General features: G+C 33.5%; 1 protein-coding gene across 3 annotated transcripts in view; it reads right to left on the reverse strand.

The window, feature by feature from the left end:
- Positions 1 to 19,637, reverse strand: part of LOC114330008 (insulin receptor substrate 1-B) — a 241,734-nt gene that overhangs the window by 55,830 nt on the left and 166,267 nt on the right. For all 3 annotated transcript variants that reach the window (XM_028279301.2, XM_028279300.2, XM_028279299.2), the window contains one exon: positions 12,267 to 12,578. In XM_028279301.2, coding sequence (XP_028135102.2) covers positions 12,267 to 12,578 — 312 coding nt within the window. The remainder of the gene's footprint in view (positions 1 to 12,266; positions 12,579 to 19,637) is intronic.

The raw sequence follows: 19,637 nt of genomic DNA on the forward strand, positions 1-19,637 counted from the left end.
CGAATGCTCATAGGGATACAATAAAAACAAAACGTTAGGCTGACTTTTCTATCTTAACATTTTTTATTCATACAATTTATTATGATTTTAACATTCCTATGCTATTATTAAGAGGAAACAGTAGCGATCAACGGGTAGCAACAAACGCGTTACAAGATTGCGGCTCTAATTTTGAATATTTTGTCGAGATATTTGGCACACATATTCGTAATATAATAAAGAATGGCGGTACAGAGCCCAATTTCAGAAATATGTTAGTATATGGAAATTACTCTACAACTAAATAAAATATTGAAAAAAGGAGCCTGTACCGCCATTAAGAAAGACAAAAAATACACTTTCTTCAAATAAACTTTTTTATCCCGTGTCTAGATTTTGTGTACATTCCATGTCAAATCACTCGGCAAAAAATTTTGGATCTCCGATTTGTCTGAAAATTGGTATATAGCTTCTGCGGGACGTAAAAATAAGATATTTAAGGTCAAAAAATCTTCTTCTTCTTTTTTCCTTAAAATGTTATTTTATGCGATTTTACAGTGATTTCGTGTTTATTTAAACAAATTTGCATTTTCTGTCGTAAAGTATCAATGAAAAAAAAATTATATTTTAATAGAAAGGACTCACAAATATCATTATATGGCATTTAACAAGTTATTTTGAATCAAAACAAGTTTTTGATCAAATTTTATAGTGTAAAAAACGTTAAAATACCGATTTTTACATTTTCCTCCATTCCCAAAATACATCATCATCGATTTAGCTGAAAATTTGCCCACAGATAGCCAATAGATAGGACTTTAAGTGGTTTGAAGGATTTGAATTATATTACAATACCAAAAAAGTTACATGCAGTAATATCAGACTCAAAAGTATATATTAGTCCAATCGGGATAGCATTTGACCTTGAATGCCGAGCTGCCCAAAATTTTATTTTTCTGATCTTTAGGGGAGTCAATAGTAGCCTAAATTTAAAATCACGAATGAATTCCTCCGTTACGTTAGCTGCCATCTTGATTTTAAAGGAGAACCTGTTTTGCTCAATATCTCCGCCATTTTTAACTTTTCGACAAAAATGGTAGGAACTGAAATTGTTCCAAATAAATCGTATTTACAATTATTACAATTTCTTTTTAACAATTTTTGTCGTGAGGTCGATATTTTCGAGTTAATTGTACTTACAGTAGACGCCTATATTTTTGACTATAATATTGCATGTAACTTTTTTGGTATTGTAATGTAATTCAAATCCTTCTCACCACTTGAAGTCCTATGTTTTGTCTATCTGTGAGCAAATTTTCAGCCAAATCGATTATGATGTATTTTGGGAATGGAGAAAAATGTAAAAAACGGTATTTTAACGTTTTCTACACTATTAAATTTGATCAAAAGCTTGTTTTGAATCAAAGTAACTTGTTATAATGCCATATAATGACATTTTTGAGTCCCTTCTATTAAAATATGTTTTCCATTGATACTTTACGATAGAAAATGCAAATTTGTATAAATAAACACCAAGTCACTGTAAAATCGCATAAAATAACATTTTGAGAAATTTTAAATATCTTATTTTTACGTCCCGCAGAAGCTATATACCAATTTTCAAACAAATCGGAGGTCCAAAATTTTTTTTGCTCCCAAATTGAGTGATTTGAAATGGAATGACCCGTAATCTTGGAACTACTAAAAATCGATTTTTTTATAACAAGAAATCGAACGTCACTGACTTGGCAACATTTCGCGCCTATGTGTATAAACATTATTATTTTTAATAGTATAAATGTCACTGTCAGTGTCGAATTACCGACGCACTGTTGCCTCACTTTTGAAAGTTCGCAGAACTTTCGCAATATTGGACCGCGTTTGTTGCCACCTGTTGATCGCTACTGTATCACCTTAATCTATTTTTGGCCTTTCTCCCTACTATAAAACTTAGAACACTAAGCATATATAGAAAAAGCCCAAGAAGTTGTTTGAGGACTAATTCGCCGGTCCAGAAGAAGAATGACGCAACCGCAAAATGCAAAATTCTTCAGAAGAGCAAAAAACGATTTTGAAGAAGAATTTGAAAGAAGATTTTGAAATGAAGAGTAATCGTCCAGGAGCATCGGTATGGCGTTTATTTTTTGACAACGATGGCTTTTATTTTCATCGATATTGGTTCAAATTTCATTATCTTAATTTAATCGCCCCATTTTCAACCCTATCTACAGTTGCGTCATTATGCATCTGAAACAAGGTCTAACATAGCGCATATTTCAGTGACGACGCAACTACCCTATAGTGGCTCAGCACATTTTTACAGTTCGGTCTTTTTGTATCATACGCATATTTCAGTGACGACGCAACTACCCTATAGTGGCTCAGCACATTTTTACAGTTCGGTCTTTTTGTATCATAGTTACATAGTATTTTAGAAGTTAATTGCGCAATAAACAGGAATTGACAAAATTTGCCGTTACGTAATTTTTCTTCCGTACTGGACTGAATATCTGCCTGCTATTATAGTCGGTCCCCCTCTACTTAACTTATTCTTACAGTGGTGCTACCTACTACCTATTTGGCCAGTCGCAGTCGTATTAAAAATTGTGAAAAGTATTTTGAGTTTTATAGATAATGCTATTGAGTCTTGTGTGTAAAATTTATATTTTTGTGATTAGATAAGCATTTTGTGTTTTTTGTAAGAGCGCATCATGAGTAGTGGTTATTTTATTTGTAAGAAACTTCTAGGGAAAATTATTTGTCAGTGGGAAAGTCGAGCCATCTTTACTTCCTGTTGTCGGCGAACGTTTTTCGTCTCTTTATATGGCGAAAATAAAGACGATTCTCTGGAAAGCCTGAGATACAAACCATTCGCTAAAACAGTGAGAAAAAATGCATTTAATCTCTTCTCAAGATGCAGCCCGTTTCCACAGATTCCGAGTGTATCACCAGATTCCGTCATGACTCGGTAAACATTGTGATCCAGAAAATTGGGGCTGGAAAGGCATGGAAAATTTTGGATACCAATCCAAACTTCCAAGCCTCCAGTACCCCCTAGCTTATGAAATTCATCTTAAGCAGATGCAATGGAAACTGGAAGTGCATGTGGTTGCCGAAAAGCAGACCTCAAATGTTCAGCAATGTGCCTCTATTGTGGTGGTGAAAGTTGCAGCAACATCGTGGACATATCAACGCGCCTCCAGTCTCTACCTCATAGGTGGCCGGGAAAAGGGTCAAAAATAGCTGAATAATAGCATAGGAATGTTAAAATAATAATAATAAATAAATATATAGATAGAAAAGTAAGCCCAAGGTTTTGTTTTTATTGTATTCCTATGAGAATTCGAGAATCTGGTCAAGTTTGGAGCGCTGTAAAACCTAGATAAATAAATAAAATTAAACAACTTTATAGTGGAAATTGTAAGTTGAAAAATCCTCGATAAAATCGCTATGATGTTATTTTATTGTAAAATGAACGGAAAAAAGTTATACTCCCCAAAAAGAAACTTCTTACAAAATGTTCTCTTATTTTTGTTTATAACTTTTTTATTGGTCACTTGGCGATAAAAAGTAATAGATATAAAATTGTAGAAAATTTAATTTACTACATTTTATGTGTAATTAAATTTTCTGTAAGGTTGCCAGTTTAGGGGATACTTATTTGCACCTCTTTTTCCAAGATGGCGGCCGGGGGACAAGGGCGGCGACCCCAAAAACTTGAACTTAAGCTTCTACTGAACCCTCCTACAGATTAAAAAATAAAATTGACTCCTCTAAGAAATGCAACCCTAAATGCAACATTTCAATGGACTACTAGTTCTTGAATAAATACATTCATTTTTATAAAAAAATAAATATACAGTGGAACCTCGATTATCCGTCAGGGCACCGGACCAAGGGTATGACGGATAATCGAAAAGACGGTTAACAGAATATTAAATAAATTAAAAATTGATTTTACAACTTTCAAATTTTATTTGTATGTTTTGTTTGATAATATAAGGGGAATTTGTGTTCGTGTTAATATTGTCGATATTCGGTTTAAAATATTCTGAAGTTTTTGTTTGTTTTACTGATGCTTCATATTTTGCAAGGGCTGAATTTCTTAATCGGCGTAAGATCATACAATCTACTTTATTGGATTGTTCTTGTCGAGAATACCACTCGATGAATGGGTGCATATGCTATAGTGCGATGCAGCTACTCTAGCTTCTTTAGGCAAATCTTTGTCAGTTGCAAAAACATCATTGACATCGCCACCGTCAAATTCCAAGTTTGTGTCAGCTTCTGAACCTGTTTCGGCGCCTCTGTTGTGCCATTTCAACGATTTCATCATCTGTCAGCAATTGATAGCCGTTTGCGCCCTCATTACAATTTAACCATTCGTTTATGTCATCTTTAGGCAACGAAAACAAAAGAGTTGATTCAGCCATAACTTCATTTGTTACCGCACTGTACATTTCAGCGAACTTCGTTTGGCTTATCGAAATGCTAAAAAAAATGAATTGATGACTCAAATTTTTGCTTATGTACTCAATACAACTTATGTACGGACCCTGACGGTTAACAGAGGTGACGGTTAATGGAGAGACGGATAATCGAGGTTCCACTGTATTTATTCTAAGAATTTGCATAACAGTAGTTGTAATAATTTATATTTCAGTATATGACAAATCCTTCATTTCTCTTTGTTTTTAATGCATGTCTAACGGAAATATGTAAAATTCCTTCAACTACTTAGTAATAAATGTTACAAGTTAATATGTAAATGAATTATTGTTGTCAACTGATATTCTGATAATATTTGTTATTTACAAACAGCAATCATGTCATTTCAAAAGCATTTCAATTTTTTGAGAACTTAGCTGTACTACTGAAGTATCATTTTGTTGTTTCTTTTTCTTATGAAAATAGCTATTGTATGTTTTGTCCTTTTGTGCTTGTCCTCTATTTAATTGATCACTAGTTTCCGGTGGTTCCTTTCCTCACTTCCGCTTTCATTAATTCATGTGTACTAGTGTAGCATCGTTTATCGGTCCAGACTGGCGGAAGTCAACTTTTATCAAATTACCAAGAAAATTTTCTATTTTTATTGGGAATAAGCCATAATTCCACTTTAAAATAAATTGATTTTGACGTTTCGATTTCCGTTACGGAAATCGTTCTGTTTTCGACAGAATGATTTCCGGCAAAACTTATTTTGAAGTAAAATTGTGGATTATTCACAATCTTTTCTTTCGGCATCATAACCCTGGATGGTAGGGATGGGAAAAACCTACCGGTTTTAACCGAAAACCGGTTTTTTTACTTCGCAATAACCGGTTTTACCGGTTGTTTTTTGTCCCGTTTATAACCGGTTTTTTCTTTTTAAAGTAAAAACCGGTTATTCCGGTTAACCAATCATAATTATTATTCTCAAGTAATTATTCCAAACAAAAGCATAATTCAAATTTTATTTTATAAATACCGAAGCAAACTGAAAGTGAAAACTCACATCAGCCAGAAACAATTAAGTTTTATTATAACATTTCGTTGAAAAGGTATTTGTAATCATTATATTTACATAAGAAGTGATCTGGTTGAAGTAGACGCAAACACCATCTATTTTTCACACTTGACTCTTGACATTGAAAATGAGTGAATGACTTTTTCTGACCAAAAATAATGTTCTGACTATGAATATCGAATTACCGATTAGAATACGAATCTCCAAGGATTTCCCTACGTTTTCAAAACGATACACCCGTACATATACAGGAAGTATTTAATGAGTTAAAATGTACCTATTATACAAAAATATACAAACGTGTTAAAAGAAATACATGATAATTTTTTTTATGGTAGTAAAAATAAAAGATAAATTGCATTATCCAAATTATTTTTAAGTAAAATATTTATGTTGATATTATTTTTTTTAAATCCCATTTGAAAGAGTGGGAAATTTTTTATAAGTTGAGATGGTTGGGTTAAATTTTATATTATTGCAAAATGTATATATTAATCTTATATGCTATATTATATTAAATAATAATCAATAAATATATCATAATAATAAAATAATAATAAATATAATGTATGTATATAAGCTGTACACTCCCGTGGAAGTTATAGCTGTTTTTCACTTTAATGATCCGTTAAGACATGGGGGATCAGTCCACTTTTCTTCTAATCTGTCTCCTCAAAGCTTCTGGTGTGTCTTCGTTTCCGTCACTACTGTTCTCCGCTCATTTCGGTTCTCAGTCTTTTTTTTTCCAGTTTCGAATTCCCATACAAGTCGTTTTCGACTTGCTGTTTCCATCTTGCTTTTGGTCTACCTCGTGCTCTTGTCTCAGGGGGTATCCAGTTGGTAATAACTTTAATGGGATCATCTTCATTTTTTTACTTATATGACCATGCCACCTTATTCTTCGTACTTTTGCTTCTTTCACTATGTTTTCTCCTTCCATCCATTGTTCTAATATTTCGTGGTTCATCCAGGGTCTTCTTGCGTTTTCATTTATTACTTTTGGTCCCAGAATGTTGCGCATTATTTTTTTTTCAAATACTTTCAGCTGTTCTTCTTCTTTTAACGTTAGGGTGTTGGTTTCTATGGCATACATTACCACTGGCCTTATGGTAGTCTTATATATTTGCATCTTTGTATTTCTGCTTAATTTTTTATCTTTTATTATTTTTTTATTTTTGTGGTAAGCTCTATTTCCTGCTTGTAGTTTCTGTTTCAGGTCTATTCTTTCATTATCTCTACTAATCATTGTTTCCAAGTATTTGAATGTATCTACTTCCTCAAATCTGTAATTATCTATTATCATTTGTGTTAGTCTTGTTTTCTTAAATCTGCTTGCGTTCATGTACTTTGTTTTTTTCCATATTTATATCTAGTCCTCTTCTTTTTGCCCCCTTTTCTATTTCAGAGAATGCCTTAATGGTCTTTTGTCCCGGGCTATTATAACGATATCATCTGCATAACCTACTATTCGTACTGCATTTTTATTAATTATTCTGTTATTTGTTGCTTCTTTTATTGCACAATCTAGAGCTGTAATGAATAACTCAGTTGACAGGGCATCCCCTTGTCTGACTCCGTTTTGGACCCTAATCTTCTGTTGTCTTTTGACCTAAATCTATTACTGCTTGTGCCTTTTTCATTGTCATTTTTATTAACTGTATTAATTTGCCTGGTATTTTTATGCGTGTTAGATCTTCTATTAGTTCTCCTCTTTTTGGTTTATCGAAGGCCTGTTTAAAATCCACAAAAAGCATATGCAGTTTCATGTTGTGTTCATGTTGTGTTCCATGTTGTGTTCCATGTTGTGTTCCATGTTGTGTTCAAATAAATATTATAATTAATAGAATAAAATGGTTTTATTAAAAATTGTGTTTTATTTATATTGATATTGATGTTCTTTCGATAGTACTAATTTTGATCATATTGATATCGAGTATCGAGGGATGGGTCTTTACCTGTCTGGATATGTCCTTCTGGATATGTCCCAGATCGAAAGAGTAAAAAAGTACACTTACCTAGGAACACTTATAACAAAAAATAATGACTGCACTGCAGAAATCAAAGTCAGAATCGAAAAAGCACGTTCTAATTTTATGAAAATAAAAAAGGTCCTATGTAGCAAAGATTTAACATTAGCTCTTAAAGTACGCCTAACAAAATGTAACGCATACAGTGTACTATACTACGGAGTGGAATCATGGACGTTAAATGTAGAGACAATGAGACGACTTAACGCCTTTGAAATGTGGACCTATAGAAGAATTATGAGGGTTACCTGGGTAGATAGTTACGAACAATGAAGTACTGAGAAGAATAGGTAAAGAGAATGAAGTTGAACTTACAATGAAATAAAGAAAACTACAGAATCTCGGACATGTGATGCGGGGCGAGAAGTGTGGCATCCTGCGACTCATAATGGAAGGATAGATAGATGGCAGAAGAAGCATCGGCAGAAGACGAAAATCATATCTGAAGAACCTGAGCGAATGGTTTGGATGCAGCTCAAAACTACTATTTAGAGCTACTGCCTCAAAAATTAAAATAGCTATAATGATTGCCAACCTCCGTAGCGGAGATGGCACCTGAAGAAGAAAAAGATATGCCCTTCCATTCAGACCTCCATTGTCGTAGCGTGTGCTCACTACAGAGAGCAATGGATTGTATCCTCGCTCCGACCCTTGCTCCCTGGTATTTATATTCGTGAATTCTCGCATTTAAAATAATGTATTTATTTTACATAGCGATCGATAATGCAGTTTAGATCGCTATATAAAATAAATACATTATTTTAAATGCGAGAATTCACGAATATAAATACCAGGGAGCGAGGGTCGGAGCGAGGATACAATCCTTTGGTCTCCGTAGTGAGCACACCCTTACGTTCATAGTTTTCAGGTCGTCTTCCACGCCATCCAATCATTTCGATTTCATTTTTTTTATGGTAAAATTGCGATTTTGACAATGTTCCCCCACATAAAATTCAAAATAAACCTCATTTTCAGCACCATTAAAAACAAAAGTATTACCAAAATTAGCTGTTCACCACACCGTGGTCAGTATCTCGAGAAATAAGCGTTTTTTGGGGGAGTGCCACTCGTCTATAAAGTCACATAACTTTCTTCCTATTGCATATTTGACTTGGAATTTTCCAGAAAACTTCTTCATGACTGATGTTTTAATGCTGTGTTGGTTAAAATTATAAACTAAAAAGTTTGTCACTCAACTTTTTTAAGTAAACATGATACTAACGAAATCTGACGACAAAATGTTGACGACATTGTTATCTAAATACTTCAAAGATGATGCAGTAAAATTTTCAAAAGGAAATATTTACAGCGAGTTAAAGTTGAAAAATCATCAAAGTTAATTTTTCGCATTTTTGCTTAAAATTTGATTTTTGAACATGTTCCGCCAATTCTACATGAAAATTAACTTCATATTCGGATTCAGCGACCTCGAAAACATAAAGAATGACAAAAATTTGCCATTCACGTATCACGGTCGCTTTTTAGATTTCTACCCCTTAAATTAGGGGTGTGCCGCTTGCCTAAAGGATCGTTTAAACACAGCGATATATCAAACAACTTATCAAGGTCAATCGAGTTGTTGCAACTTATCATTGTGTGTAAACGGTGCATCGCACGACTTATCAAAGTTGGAGTTGGGTTGAGGTTGGTATCAACTTATCACAAGGATCGAGTTGTTTTAATTTATCGTCGTGTCTAAACGGTACAGCGATTTATCATTGGACTTGGGTCGTATCAATTTAGGAGAATCTTACCGTATTAGAATTTATTTACATATATAATTAAATAATGTACAGGGTGATTGATTAGTGGGGTAAAGCTACGTAGATCCGTTATAGTAATAGATAGCAATAAAAGTTAATAACAAAAATTGTAGCCAACTTTTAGATTCACATTTATAAAATTAATTAGAATGTTACATAGGGTGTGTTCGATAACATAGTGGCAGAAATCATAGAGCAAAACAGCGAAACCAAACAAGTTTGATTTCTCCGCTCGCACTCTTTGTTATTTTTCCGAAAAATGAATCTCGATGTCCTGATATCTGAAGTGTTTCAAAGAAAGCTGTTTTTGAATCAGTAAGATTCCCTATTCAGATGACGACGATGGCTTTTTAAATTTATAACTTTATGCAATTTTATAATTAAATAAATATTATGTAACTTAATAATTATTATTAGTTCTACGTTCTACAGTGTGGCAAAACCAAATGGAATAAATTCATTATTTCGTAAACCGACGACTAAAAAATCCGGACATATTTTTAAATTATGATTTTTTGGCATTTACATACTAGTGACGTCATCCATCTCGAAGCTGAAATAAAAAATATACATGCGGACCAATGTAAAAAAGGTCATTTCATTGTTGTCTTCTTACCGGCGTGAGAAATACAAAATAAGATTTACTATTTTATTTGGACATAAGTCACAATTCGAGTTTGAAATCAAGTTTACTTGACGTTTCGAGTTTCACTTCGGAAATCGTTATCAGTATATAAAAAAACATTCATAAATTAAAAATTTAACTTTTGTTTCTGGTGAAGCAACGCAGTTGGAACAAGCAGAATATTATAATTATTGTCACCGGAAAGCGAAAAAGGTAACGCACAACTTGAAAGAACTTATATATTTCTAACTTCGTTTCTGGTGAAGTAACGCAGTTGGAACAAGCAGATATATTATAGTTGTGTCACCGGAAAGCGAAAAAGGTAACGCACAACTTGGGAGAACCTATAGATTTCCAACTTGGTTTCTGGTGAAGGAACGCAGTTGGAACAAGCAGATATATTATAATTGTGTCACCGGAAAGCGAAAAAGGTAACGAATAACTTGGAAGAGCCTATAGTTTTCTAACTTCGTTTCTGGTGAAGCAACGCAGTTGGAACAATCAGATATATTATAATTGTGTCACCGGAAAGCGAAAAAGGTAGTCCCTGAAAACTATAGGTTTTTCCAAGTTGTGCGTTACCTTTTTCGCTTACCGGTGACACAATTATAATATATCTGCTTGTTCCAACTCGTTGCTTCACCAGGAGCGAAGTTAGAAAACTATAGGGTCTTCCAAGTTGTGAGTTACCTTTTTCACTTTCCGGTGACACAATTATAATATATCTGGTTGTTCCAACCCTGTTGCTTCACCAGAAGCGAAGTTAGAAAACTATAGATTCTTCCAAGTTGTGCGTTACCTTTTTCGCTTTCTGGAGACACAATTATAATATATCTGCTTGTTCCAACTCCATTGCTTCACCAGAAACGAAGTTAGAAAAGTATAGGTTCTTCCAAGTTGTGCGTTACCTTTTTTGCTTCCCGGTGACACAATTATAATATATCTGCTTGTTCCAACTCCGTTGCTTCACCAGAAGCGAAGTTAGAAAAGTATAGGCTCTTCCAAGTTGTGAGTTACCTTTTTCACTTTCCGGTGACACAATTATAATATATCTGGTTGTTCCAACCCTGTTGCTTCACCAGAAGTGAAGTTAGAAAACTATAGGTTCTTCCAGGTTGTGCGTTACCTTTTTCGCTTCCCGGTGACACAATTATAATATATCTGCTTGTTCCAACTCCGTTGCTTCACCAGAAGCGAAGTTAGAAAACTATAGGCTCTTCCAAGTTGTGAGTTACCTTTTTCACTTTCCGGTGACACAATTATAATATATCTGGTTGTTCCAACCCTGTTGCTTCACCAGAAGCGAAGTTAGAAAACTATAGGTTCTTCCAAGTTGTGCGTTACCTTTTTTGCTTTCCGGTGACAATTATAATATTATATCAGCTGCTTTTTCCAACTGTGTTGCTTCACCAGAAACAAAGTTAAATTTTTAATGTATGAATGTTTTTTGTTGATATTTTCAACTCAGGCGCTCCAAAACCAACAAACCACTTGCAAACCCGTCCAAATACGTATTGCGAACCATCAAAGCTTTTGTTGAAAAACCGACAGAAGTTGACGTGCCTGATCCCTTGATCACGCATTTTTAATTACTTTTTCTTTTGCGTAGACAGACGAATAGGGAATGTTGTATACAAATTAAAGTACGGTAATGGTACTTTTTAATAGTGATATAAAATACAGGGTATCCCATTTAAATTTTACTGAAAAAATAATGTACCTACCTACTTGAGTTTTAACTCACCCTTTATTAGATATAAAGTAAATTAGCAATATCAATCATTTTTAAAAATTTTGACAATAAATAAAATATGGCATCAATAAACCATTGCCGTTGTGCTTATTTTTATTTATACAGTGAGTTGAACTTGTTACGATTTTCATATAAAATTGGTTATAACTTTGTAAATACCCTGTATAACATACCCAACCTTTATATTTTGAAAGTAACAGGATCTATTTGTTTACGATGAAAACTAGTTATAATTCATTGAAGGGTCTAAAAGGGTCTAATGTACACAATGGTCCCCTCTTCAACTTGTTGTGGTCAACTTATCGCAGCGTCTAAACAGCGTTTCAACCTCAACAAATCACAGCAACTTGTCATCACAACTAGTTGCTGGACTTATCGCTGTGTTTAAACGCCCCTTAAGATTAGCGTAGCATTTATTTTATACATGTTTGTTTTGGACTGACTGCCACTGTTCTGGACGTCCAAGTACGATTAAGTATCGACCTCATTGCAGGTCTAACAAATAATACCTTGTTTCCTAAGTTGTGACCACTATATAATCTATTTACTGTACCTAATGATCTATTTATCCATTTTATCTCAGGAAATATAATATAAAAATCAGACTACTTACCGCATTGACCTTCTGAACAATCTTCCTCGACTATGGCTTCATCAGGAGTAAGTGGAATGCTATTGTATCTTCCAAGATCTGGACATTCGCCATACATGTCAGCCTCATCAGTCAAACTATAGGAAGATCCAGCCGAGTCCGTGGAGCAACCAACGCTTGGGGGACTTATAGGACTGCCCGAGGGAGGACTATGGGAGATATCCCTTCCATGAGAGCGGTAAGGAGCTAAATATGGTCTCCACGACGTGAGTTGATGGTTACCCTCGCTCGTGGTGCGCGGTCTCGATGGCATACTGTCGCATCTTTCCCGACCTGTAAGACGAAAATAAGCAATGAAATGACAGATTTCAGAACTTGATAAATTCAAGCAGAAGTAAAGGGCCTAGCCGGGTAAAGATGATGAAAAGTGCCCCCGACTCGAATTCCATATAGGTCACCGTTTAGCATATATAGTGAAACTAACTTTCTGAAATTTTTAGCCCCCTAGGTGGGCATGTGACCCACCTAGAGCCAGCCTAATTAGGGTTTTTATGTTTTTATCTCAGCCGTATCGAGAACTAGCGAAAAACTTTAAATAACAAAGTTGTAAGCTTTAAAAAGTTCTGTCCATAAATTTTTTTTATTTTTGGCGGGAAATTTAGATTTTAGAACGATTTTAAAATTTTAAATGAGTATAAAAAAATAACTAAGACATTCGTTTTCACGAAAAAAATATATAACGTGTATTTTTGCATATTATTTCACCCTGAATTTTTTCAAATTTTTTAAATTGGTGACACGCCCCTTTAAAAATAAAAAACCGCATTTTTTCGGTATTTTTTTTCGTTTTTTGATACAATTTTATATATATTTTTCAAAAAAGGTAACACCGTCACTAGAATAGGTAAAAAACTGAAAAATAATTGGGGTTTGCTTAATAAAAATTTTTTGTAATGCCATCCATTTTCAAGATACAGGGCGTGGAAGAAAACAAAATTTTACACATTTTTTACGATTTTGCCGAAACTACTGGCAACATTGTAATAAAATTTGGCGAGTTTTAAGAGGTAGTTGTTGTGCATTTTTTGACATACAATTAAGAATTTTATATTTATCATTGGCGCGCATAGGGGTAATGGTCTGAACTTTTTAAAGAAAAAAGATAGTACGCCACTGACATATTTCAAATTAACAATCGTTTTTTAATTCCTCGTTAAATTTGTGACAAAAAATCTATCTTTCTATTTTTTCATACGACGCGCCATTTTTATTCAAAAAATAAAACATCTTAACCCTTACAAAGTATTCGAACTTCTAGTAGTTTCTACATCTAACATAAACTCGTACATCCATTATAAAAACTAATTCGAATACTTTGGAAGCGTTAAGATGTTTTATTTTTAAGATGTTTATGAAAAGCGTTAAGATGTTTATGAAAAAATGAGAGCATAGTTTTTTTATCGCAAATTGAACGAGGTATTCAAAAACGATTGTTAATTTATCAGTGGCGTACTATCTTTTTTTCTTTAAAAAGTTCAGACCATTACTCCTATGCGCGCCAATGATGAATATCAAATCCTTAATTGTAAAAAAACATGCACAATAACTAAATCTTAAAACCCGCCAAGTTTTATTACAATGTTGCCAGTAGTTTCGACAAAATCGTAAAAAATGTGTAAAATTTTGTTTTCTTCAACGCCCTGTATCTTGAAAATGGATGGCATTACAAAAAATTTTTATGAAGCAAACCCCAATTATTTTTCAGTTTTTTACCTATTCTAGTGACAGTGTTACCTTTTTTGATAAATATGTATAAAATTGTATCAAAAAACGAAAAAAAAAAACGAAAAAATTCGGTTTTTTATTTTTAAAGGTGCGTTTCACCAATTTTGAAAATTTGAAAAAATTCAGGGTGAAATATTATGCAAAAATACACGTTATATATATTTTTTTCGTGAAAACGAATGTCCTAGTTATTTTTTTATGCTCATTTAAAATTTTAAAATCGTTCTAAAATTTAAATTTCCCGCCAAAAATTAAAAAAGAAAATATTTTTTTTGGACAGACCTTTTTAAAGCTTACAACTTTTTTTATTTAAAGTTTTTCGCTAGTTCTCGATGCGGCTGAGATAAAAAATAAAAACATAAAAACCCTAATTAGGCTCTAGGTGGGTCACATGACCACCTAGGGGGCTAAAAATTTCAGAAAGTTAGTTTCACTATATATACTAAACGGTGACCTATATGGAATTCGAATCGAGTTGGGGACACTTTATCATCTTACCCGGCTAGGCCCTTTGGCAAGCTAAATAAAGTGTGGAAAAGTAAAGTTGTGTTTCAACGACAGCATGTTAAGCAACTAGTTAAGTTAATTGCAGTAAAGCGGTACAATTTGTTACAGCGGTGTTCAAACTTTACAGATATAATTCAAAATAATGAAGAGCCCATTCTCAGTGTCAAAAACATATTTGCAAAAGACAGTATATAAGTGATTTGAAAAAAAATCATAACTTTTGGGACGTATACAGTATGGTGCAAATGTCTGGAATAAATATGATATTTCATAAGCCAGCGACTTTAATTAAAAATCCCGAAACAGGTGATTTTTATTTTTAAATTACGATATTTTGGCATTTACTTCATACGAGTGACGTCATCCATATGGACGTGATGAAGTAATCGACGATTTTTTTAAATGAGACTAGGGGTCGTGTGATAACTCATTTGGAAGGGTACTCAATTCTATATTCAATAATATAAACATTAACATAATTGCTTATACAGTGTCCAAAAAATTTTTTTTAATTAAATTAATTGACAAAAAAAGAAGACTGTATGTAATTTATTTAATTCAAAATACATTTTACTGCTGTCAGAAAACAGAAAAAAATGTTTATTTGACAAATAAGCATTGTATTTCGCTTAAATTAAATGTCCAAACTTCCAAGAGGCAAGTGGTTGGCGGAAGCTGGTTTGAACATCAAATTTAAGCGAAAAACAATGTTTATTTGTCAAATAAACATTTTTTTTCTGTTTTCTGACAATAGTAAAATGTATTTTGAATTAATCAAATTACATACATTATTCTTTTTTTGTCAATTAATTTAATTAAAAACAAATTTTGGACGCTGTGTGTAAACAATTATGTTAATATTTATATTACTGAATACAGAATTGAATATCCTTTCAAATGAGCTATCACACGACTCCTAGTCTCATTTAAAAAAATCATCGATTACGTCATCACGTCCATATGGATGACGTCACTCGTATGAAATATGTATATACCAAAATATCGTGATATAAAAATAAAAATCCACCTGTTTCGGGATTTTTCATTAAAGTCGCTGGTTTACGAAATATCGAATTTATTCCAGACATTTGCACCATACTGTATGTCTTATACCACACCACAGTATAATAGTCTAAGAGCTAGTGAACCCTCCGACTAACGGTCGTCCTGTAAGGCTAGAAATTTTTCTAGTGATAATTATTCATTTCATAGCACACCAAGGCTAAAAACCATGACCTGGCAGGCATTAGCGGTGCACGTGTATCTATCTACCAAGTGAATCGAAAAGTGCAAATTTAGGGGGTAAAATAAACTTTCTCCTGTAAGGTTTAAATTTAAGTATGTATTTGAGTTAGTCATTTAGAAGAAATGTGTACAATGACAGGCGATTCTGAAGAGCATAAGACCTTGCCAGGCGAGGGGAAAGATTAGGGGTTTTTCCTAAAATTATTCTTTTTGCATCGAACAATTTTTTTTAGGTTTTTTGAATCATTCCAAACAGAAAAGGTCTTTAGTGATTTTTCTCTTAAGTTAATAGTTTTTGTTATATAAGCGATTGAAAATTTTGAAAATTGCGAAATCGGCCATTTTTAACCCTAAATCGGACATTTATCTAAAAATTTCAATGTTGCCAAGGTACGTAGATATTCTTTAAACATTGATTGATGAAATCCCGAAGAGTTTTTTGCAATAAATATCGACAACTCCTTTGTTTTTTAAATTGCTAATCAAGCAGGCGAGACACTGTAGTGTAAGTGAGGACGTTTGAGTTTGCATAAATTCATTATCTTGAGAATGGGCCAATCTCAAGAGAAATCTTCAGACAGGTCGATTTTTATTTTTGAATGAGGACTTTTTGGCATACATATAATACTAGTGACGTCATCCATCTGGGCGTGATGACGTAATCGATGATTTTTTTAAATAAGAGTAGGGGTTGTGTGATAGCTTATTTGAAAGGTTATTTAATTCTCTATTCAGTAATATAAATATTAACATAAATATTTATACACGGTGTACAAAAAAATTTTTTTTTTCTATTTGTCAAATTTAATCAAAGTTAATTTAATAAAAAAAAATTTTTTGTACACCCTGTATAAATAATTATGTTAATGTTTATATTAGTGAATAGAGAATTAAATAACCTTTCAAATGAGCTATCACACAACCCCTACTCTCATTTAAAAAAATCATCGATTACGTCATCACGCTCAGATGGATGACGTCACTAGTATTATATATATGCCAAAAAGTCCTAATTTAAAAATAAAAATCGACCTGTCTGAGGATTTCTCTTGAAATTTGCCCATTCTCGAGATAATGAATTTATGACAACTCAAACGTCCTCACTTATACTAGTGTCGTGCCCGCTTGATTAGCAATTAAAAAACAAAGGCGTTTCCGATATTGTATTGCCAAAAACTCTTTGGGATTTCATCAATCAATGTTTAAAGAATATCTACCTAACTTGGCAACTTTGAAATTTTTAGATAAATGTCCGATTTAGGGTTAAAAATGGCCGATTTCGCAATTTTCAAAATTTTCAATCGCTTATATAACAAAAACTATTAAGAGAAAAACCACTAAAGACCTTTTCTGTTTGGAATGATTCAAAAAAACCTAAAAAAAAATTGTTCAATGCAAAAAGAATTATTTTAGGAAAAACCCCTAATCTTTCCCCTCGCCTGCAAGGTCTTATGCTCTTCAGAATCGCCTGTCATTGTACACATTTCTTCTAAATGACTTACTTAAACACATACTTAAATTTAAACCTTACAAGAGAAAGTTTATTTTACCCCCTAAATTTGCACTTTTCGATTCACCTGGTAGATACACGTGTACCGCTGATGCCTGCCAGGTCATGGTTTTTAGCCTTGGTGTGCTATGAATTATCACTAGAAAAATTTCTAGCCTTACAGGACGACCGTTAGTCGGAGGGTTCACTAGCTCTTAGACTATAAGAACCGTTAACGCTACGCGACATGTATGTGTTGGCTAACCAGATATGTATAAAAAGACTAAATAACAATAATTATTATAGGTTTATTGAGATGTTAACCTTCATATTCATATGTAATTTCAAAATATTGAAATTAAAATTTAACTACCTTAAATTAAACCTAGAACATATTATATATAAAATATGGCCAATTAAATAATTCTTCCCGTACTGCGGATTAGTGTAGTAGTTAAAATTTAAATACCTCAACTCTCGGTTAGGCGCCTCCTTATGTAACGTCTTTAGTCGCGCTGGGACTACTAGTCCCATAACAATAAATCGGCTCGATCTGTGTTATTTTTTAAATGGTTTTTTAATAAATTATTGTAGCTATTTAGTTTGTCATAGTAAACAAAATGTTGTCATTTTATTAAAAATCAAAGAACCCCGCAGAAACCTTATGGGAAATGGCTCTCTGCCAAATGCTCTGAAACTTTGGGTTCTGGTAGTCATTGATGTGTAGAACAAAAGACTCTATGGGCGCGTAGCTCCAAAAAATCATGGTTTTAAGATATAAGCCTCTGAAGTTGTAGGTACAGCTGGTTCCTAAAAAAACTGATACGACTCTTAGTAAGATTTGATCATTTTGAGCAGTGTATGATTGGTCTGACATTATATAATATTTATTATGACAGACAAATAATAAAATAAACAAACAAACAGCCAGTTTTTGAGGTTGAAGTTATCTGACAAATTTTAAGATTTGGCAGTGACAGTGACAGTATGTAAATAATAAGTATTTATCCTTCAAAATATAATAAATTAAATATAATTAAACTCATATTCATTATATAACACCTCATTAAAAGCTTTTTACAAGAACATAGTCAGCGATTTTGACATGGCTTAGAGCCAGACTACATCAAGATCCCCTATAAATCGTGCTGGTAATTGCCTTGCAGCGAGACCAAAAACAAAAAGAAGAAAGTACACTGCTCAATTTTCTACAAAATACGCTTTAAGAGTCGTATCAGTTTTTTTTGGAACCAGCTGTACATACAGTGAGGACGTTTGAGTTGGAATCAGGGCCGTAACTACGATGTTGGGGGCCCCGAGGCAAACGTAATTTGGGGGCCCCTACCCTCAGCGCAAAGGGGGTCTGGAAAAATGTTTGAAATTAACCCCTTGAAAATGCATTTTCCCTCCTGTGTGAACACCACACTCTCTTCTTTATTTTTTTTTTCAGCATTTCCTGCAATAATTATAAAATTAGCAGCACTAATGAATACATCTTCATCTGTATCTGACACTGTGGACGGATATTCAACGAATGCGTTCGTTCGCTACAATGTAAATGGTCTTACTTTGTAGCGAACGAATAACCAAGCGAACTACCAAGTAAACGTAAATGTGGTACCATGTGGTTCCTTTCACATACCAAGATGTGGTCTGGGAAAATTGCTTAAGACAAAGTAGCTGGGCTGGGACCTGAGGCCCCTATTCCGGTTGCATTTTAATTTTTATTTTGCCAAAATAACTAATTTCCTCAGCAACAATTTATATCTTTACGAAAGGTCTCGGGGGCCCCAGCTTAGCCCGGGTCCCCTCTTCCAATGGCATTTTAGGTTTTATTACGCCGAAACAACTAATTTCCTAACTAATAATTTAAATCTTTATGTTAATGTCTCGGGGGGTTCCAGCTTAGCTCAGGCCTCAGGGCCCCTGTTCTGTTCCAATTGCATTTTAGTCGAAAAGACTAATTTCCCCAGTGAAAAATTAAGACTTTATGTTGCTGTCTTTTTAAAATTGTGTGTTTTGAAAATAATTCGTTGATATCGGCTTTTAAATTACATATTTTTATTTTCCTCGTTAAAATCTATGCACGGCCAACCAAAAGGAGGCCCGGGGTACTGCCCCGGTTGCCCCAATGGTAGTTACGGCCCTGGTTATAATAAATTAATTTTCTCGATAATGGGCGACTCTGGAGATAAATTACGAATCAGGTCGATTTTTATTTTTAAATTTAAATTTTTTGGCATAGGTATATATCATACTAGTGACGTCATCGATCTGGGCGTGATGACATAAAGGATGAATTTTTTTAAATAAGAATAGGGTTCGTGTGATAGCTTATTTGAAAGGTTATTCAATGACTTATTCAA

The sequence above is a fragment of the Diabrotica virgifera genome, chromosome 2 (assembly GCF_917563875.1).
Source record: "Diabrotica virgifera virgifera chromosome 2, PGI_DIABVI_V3a".
Lineage (NCBI taxonomy): Eukaryota > Metazoa > Arthropoda > Insecta > Coleoptera > Chrysomelidae > Diabrotica > Diabrotica virgifera.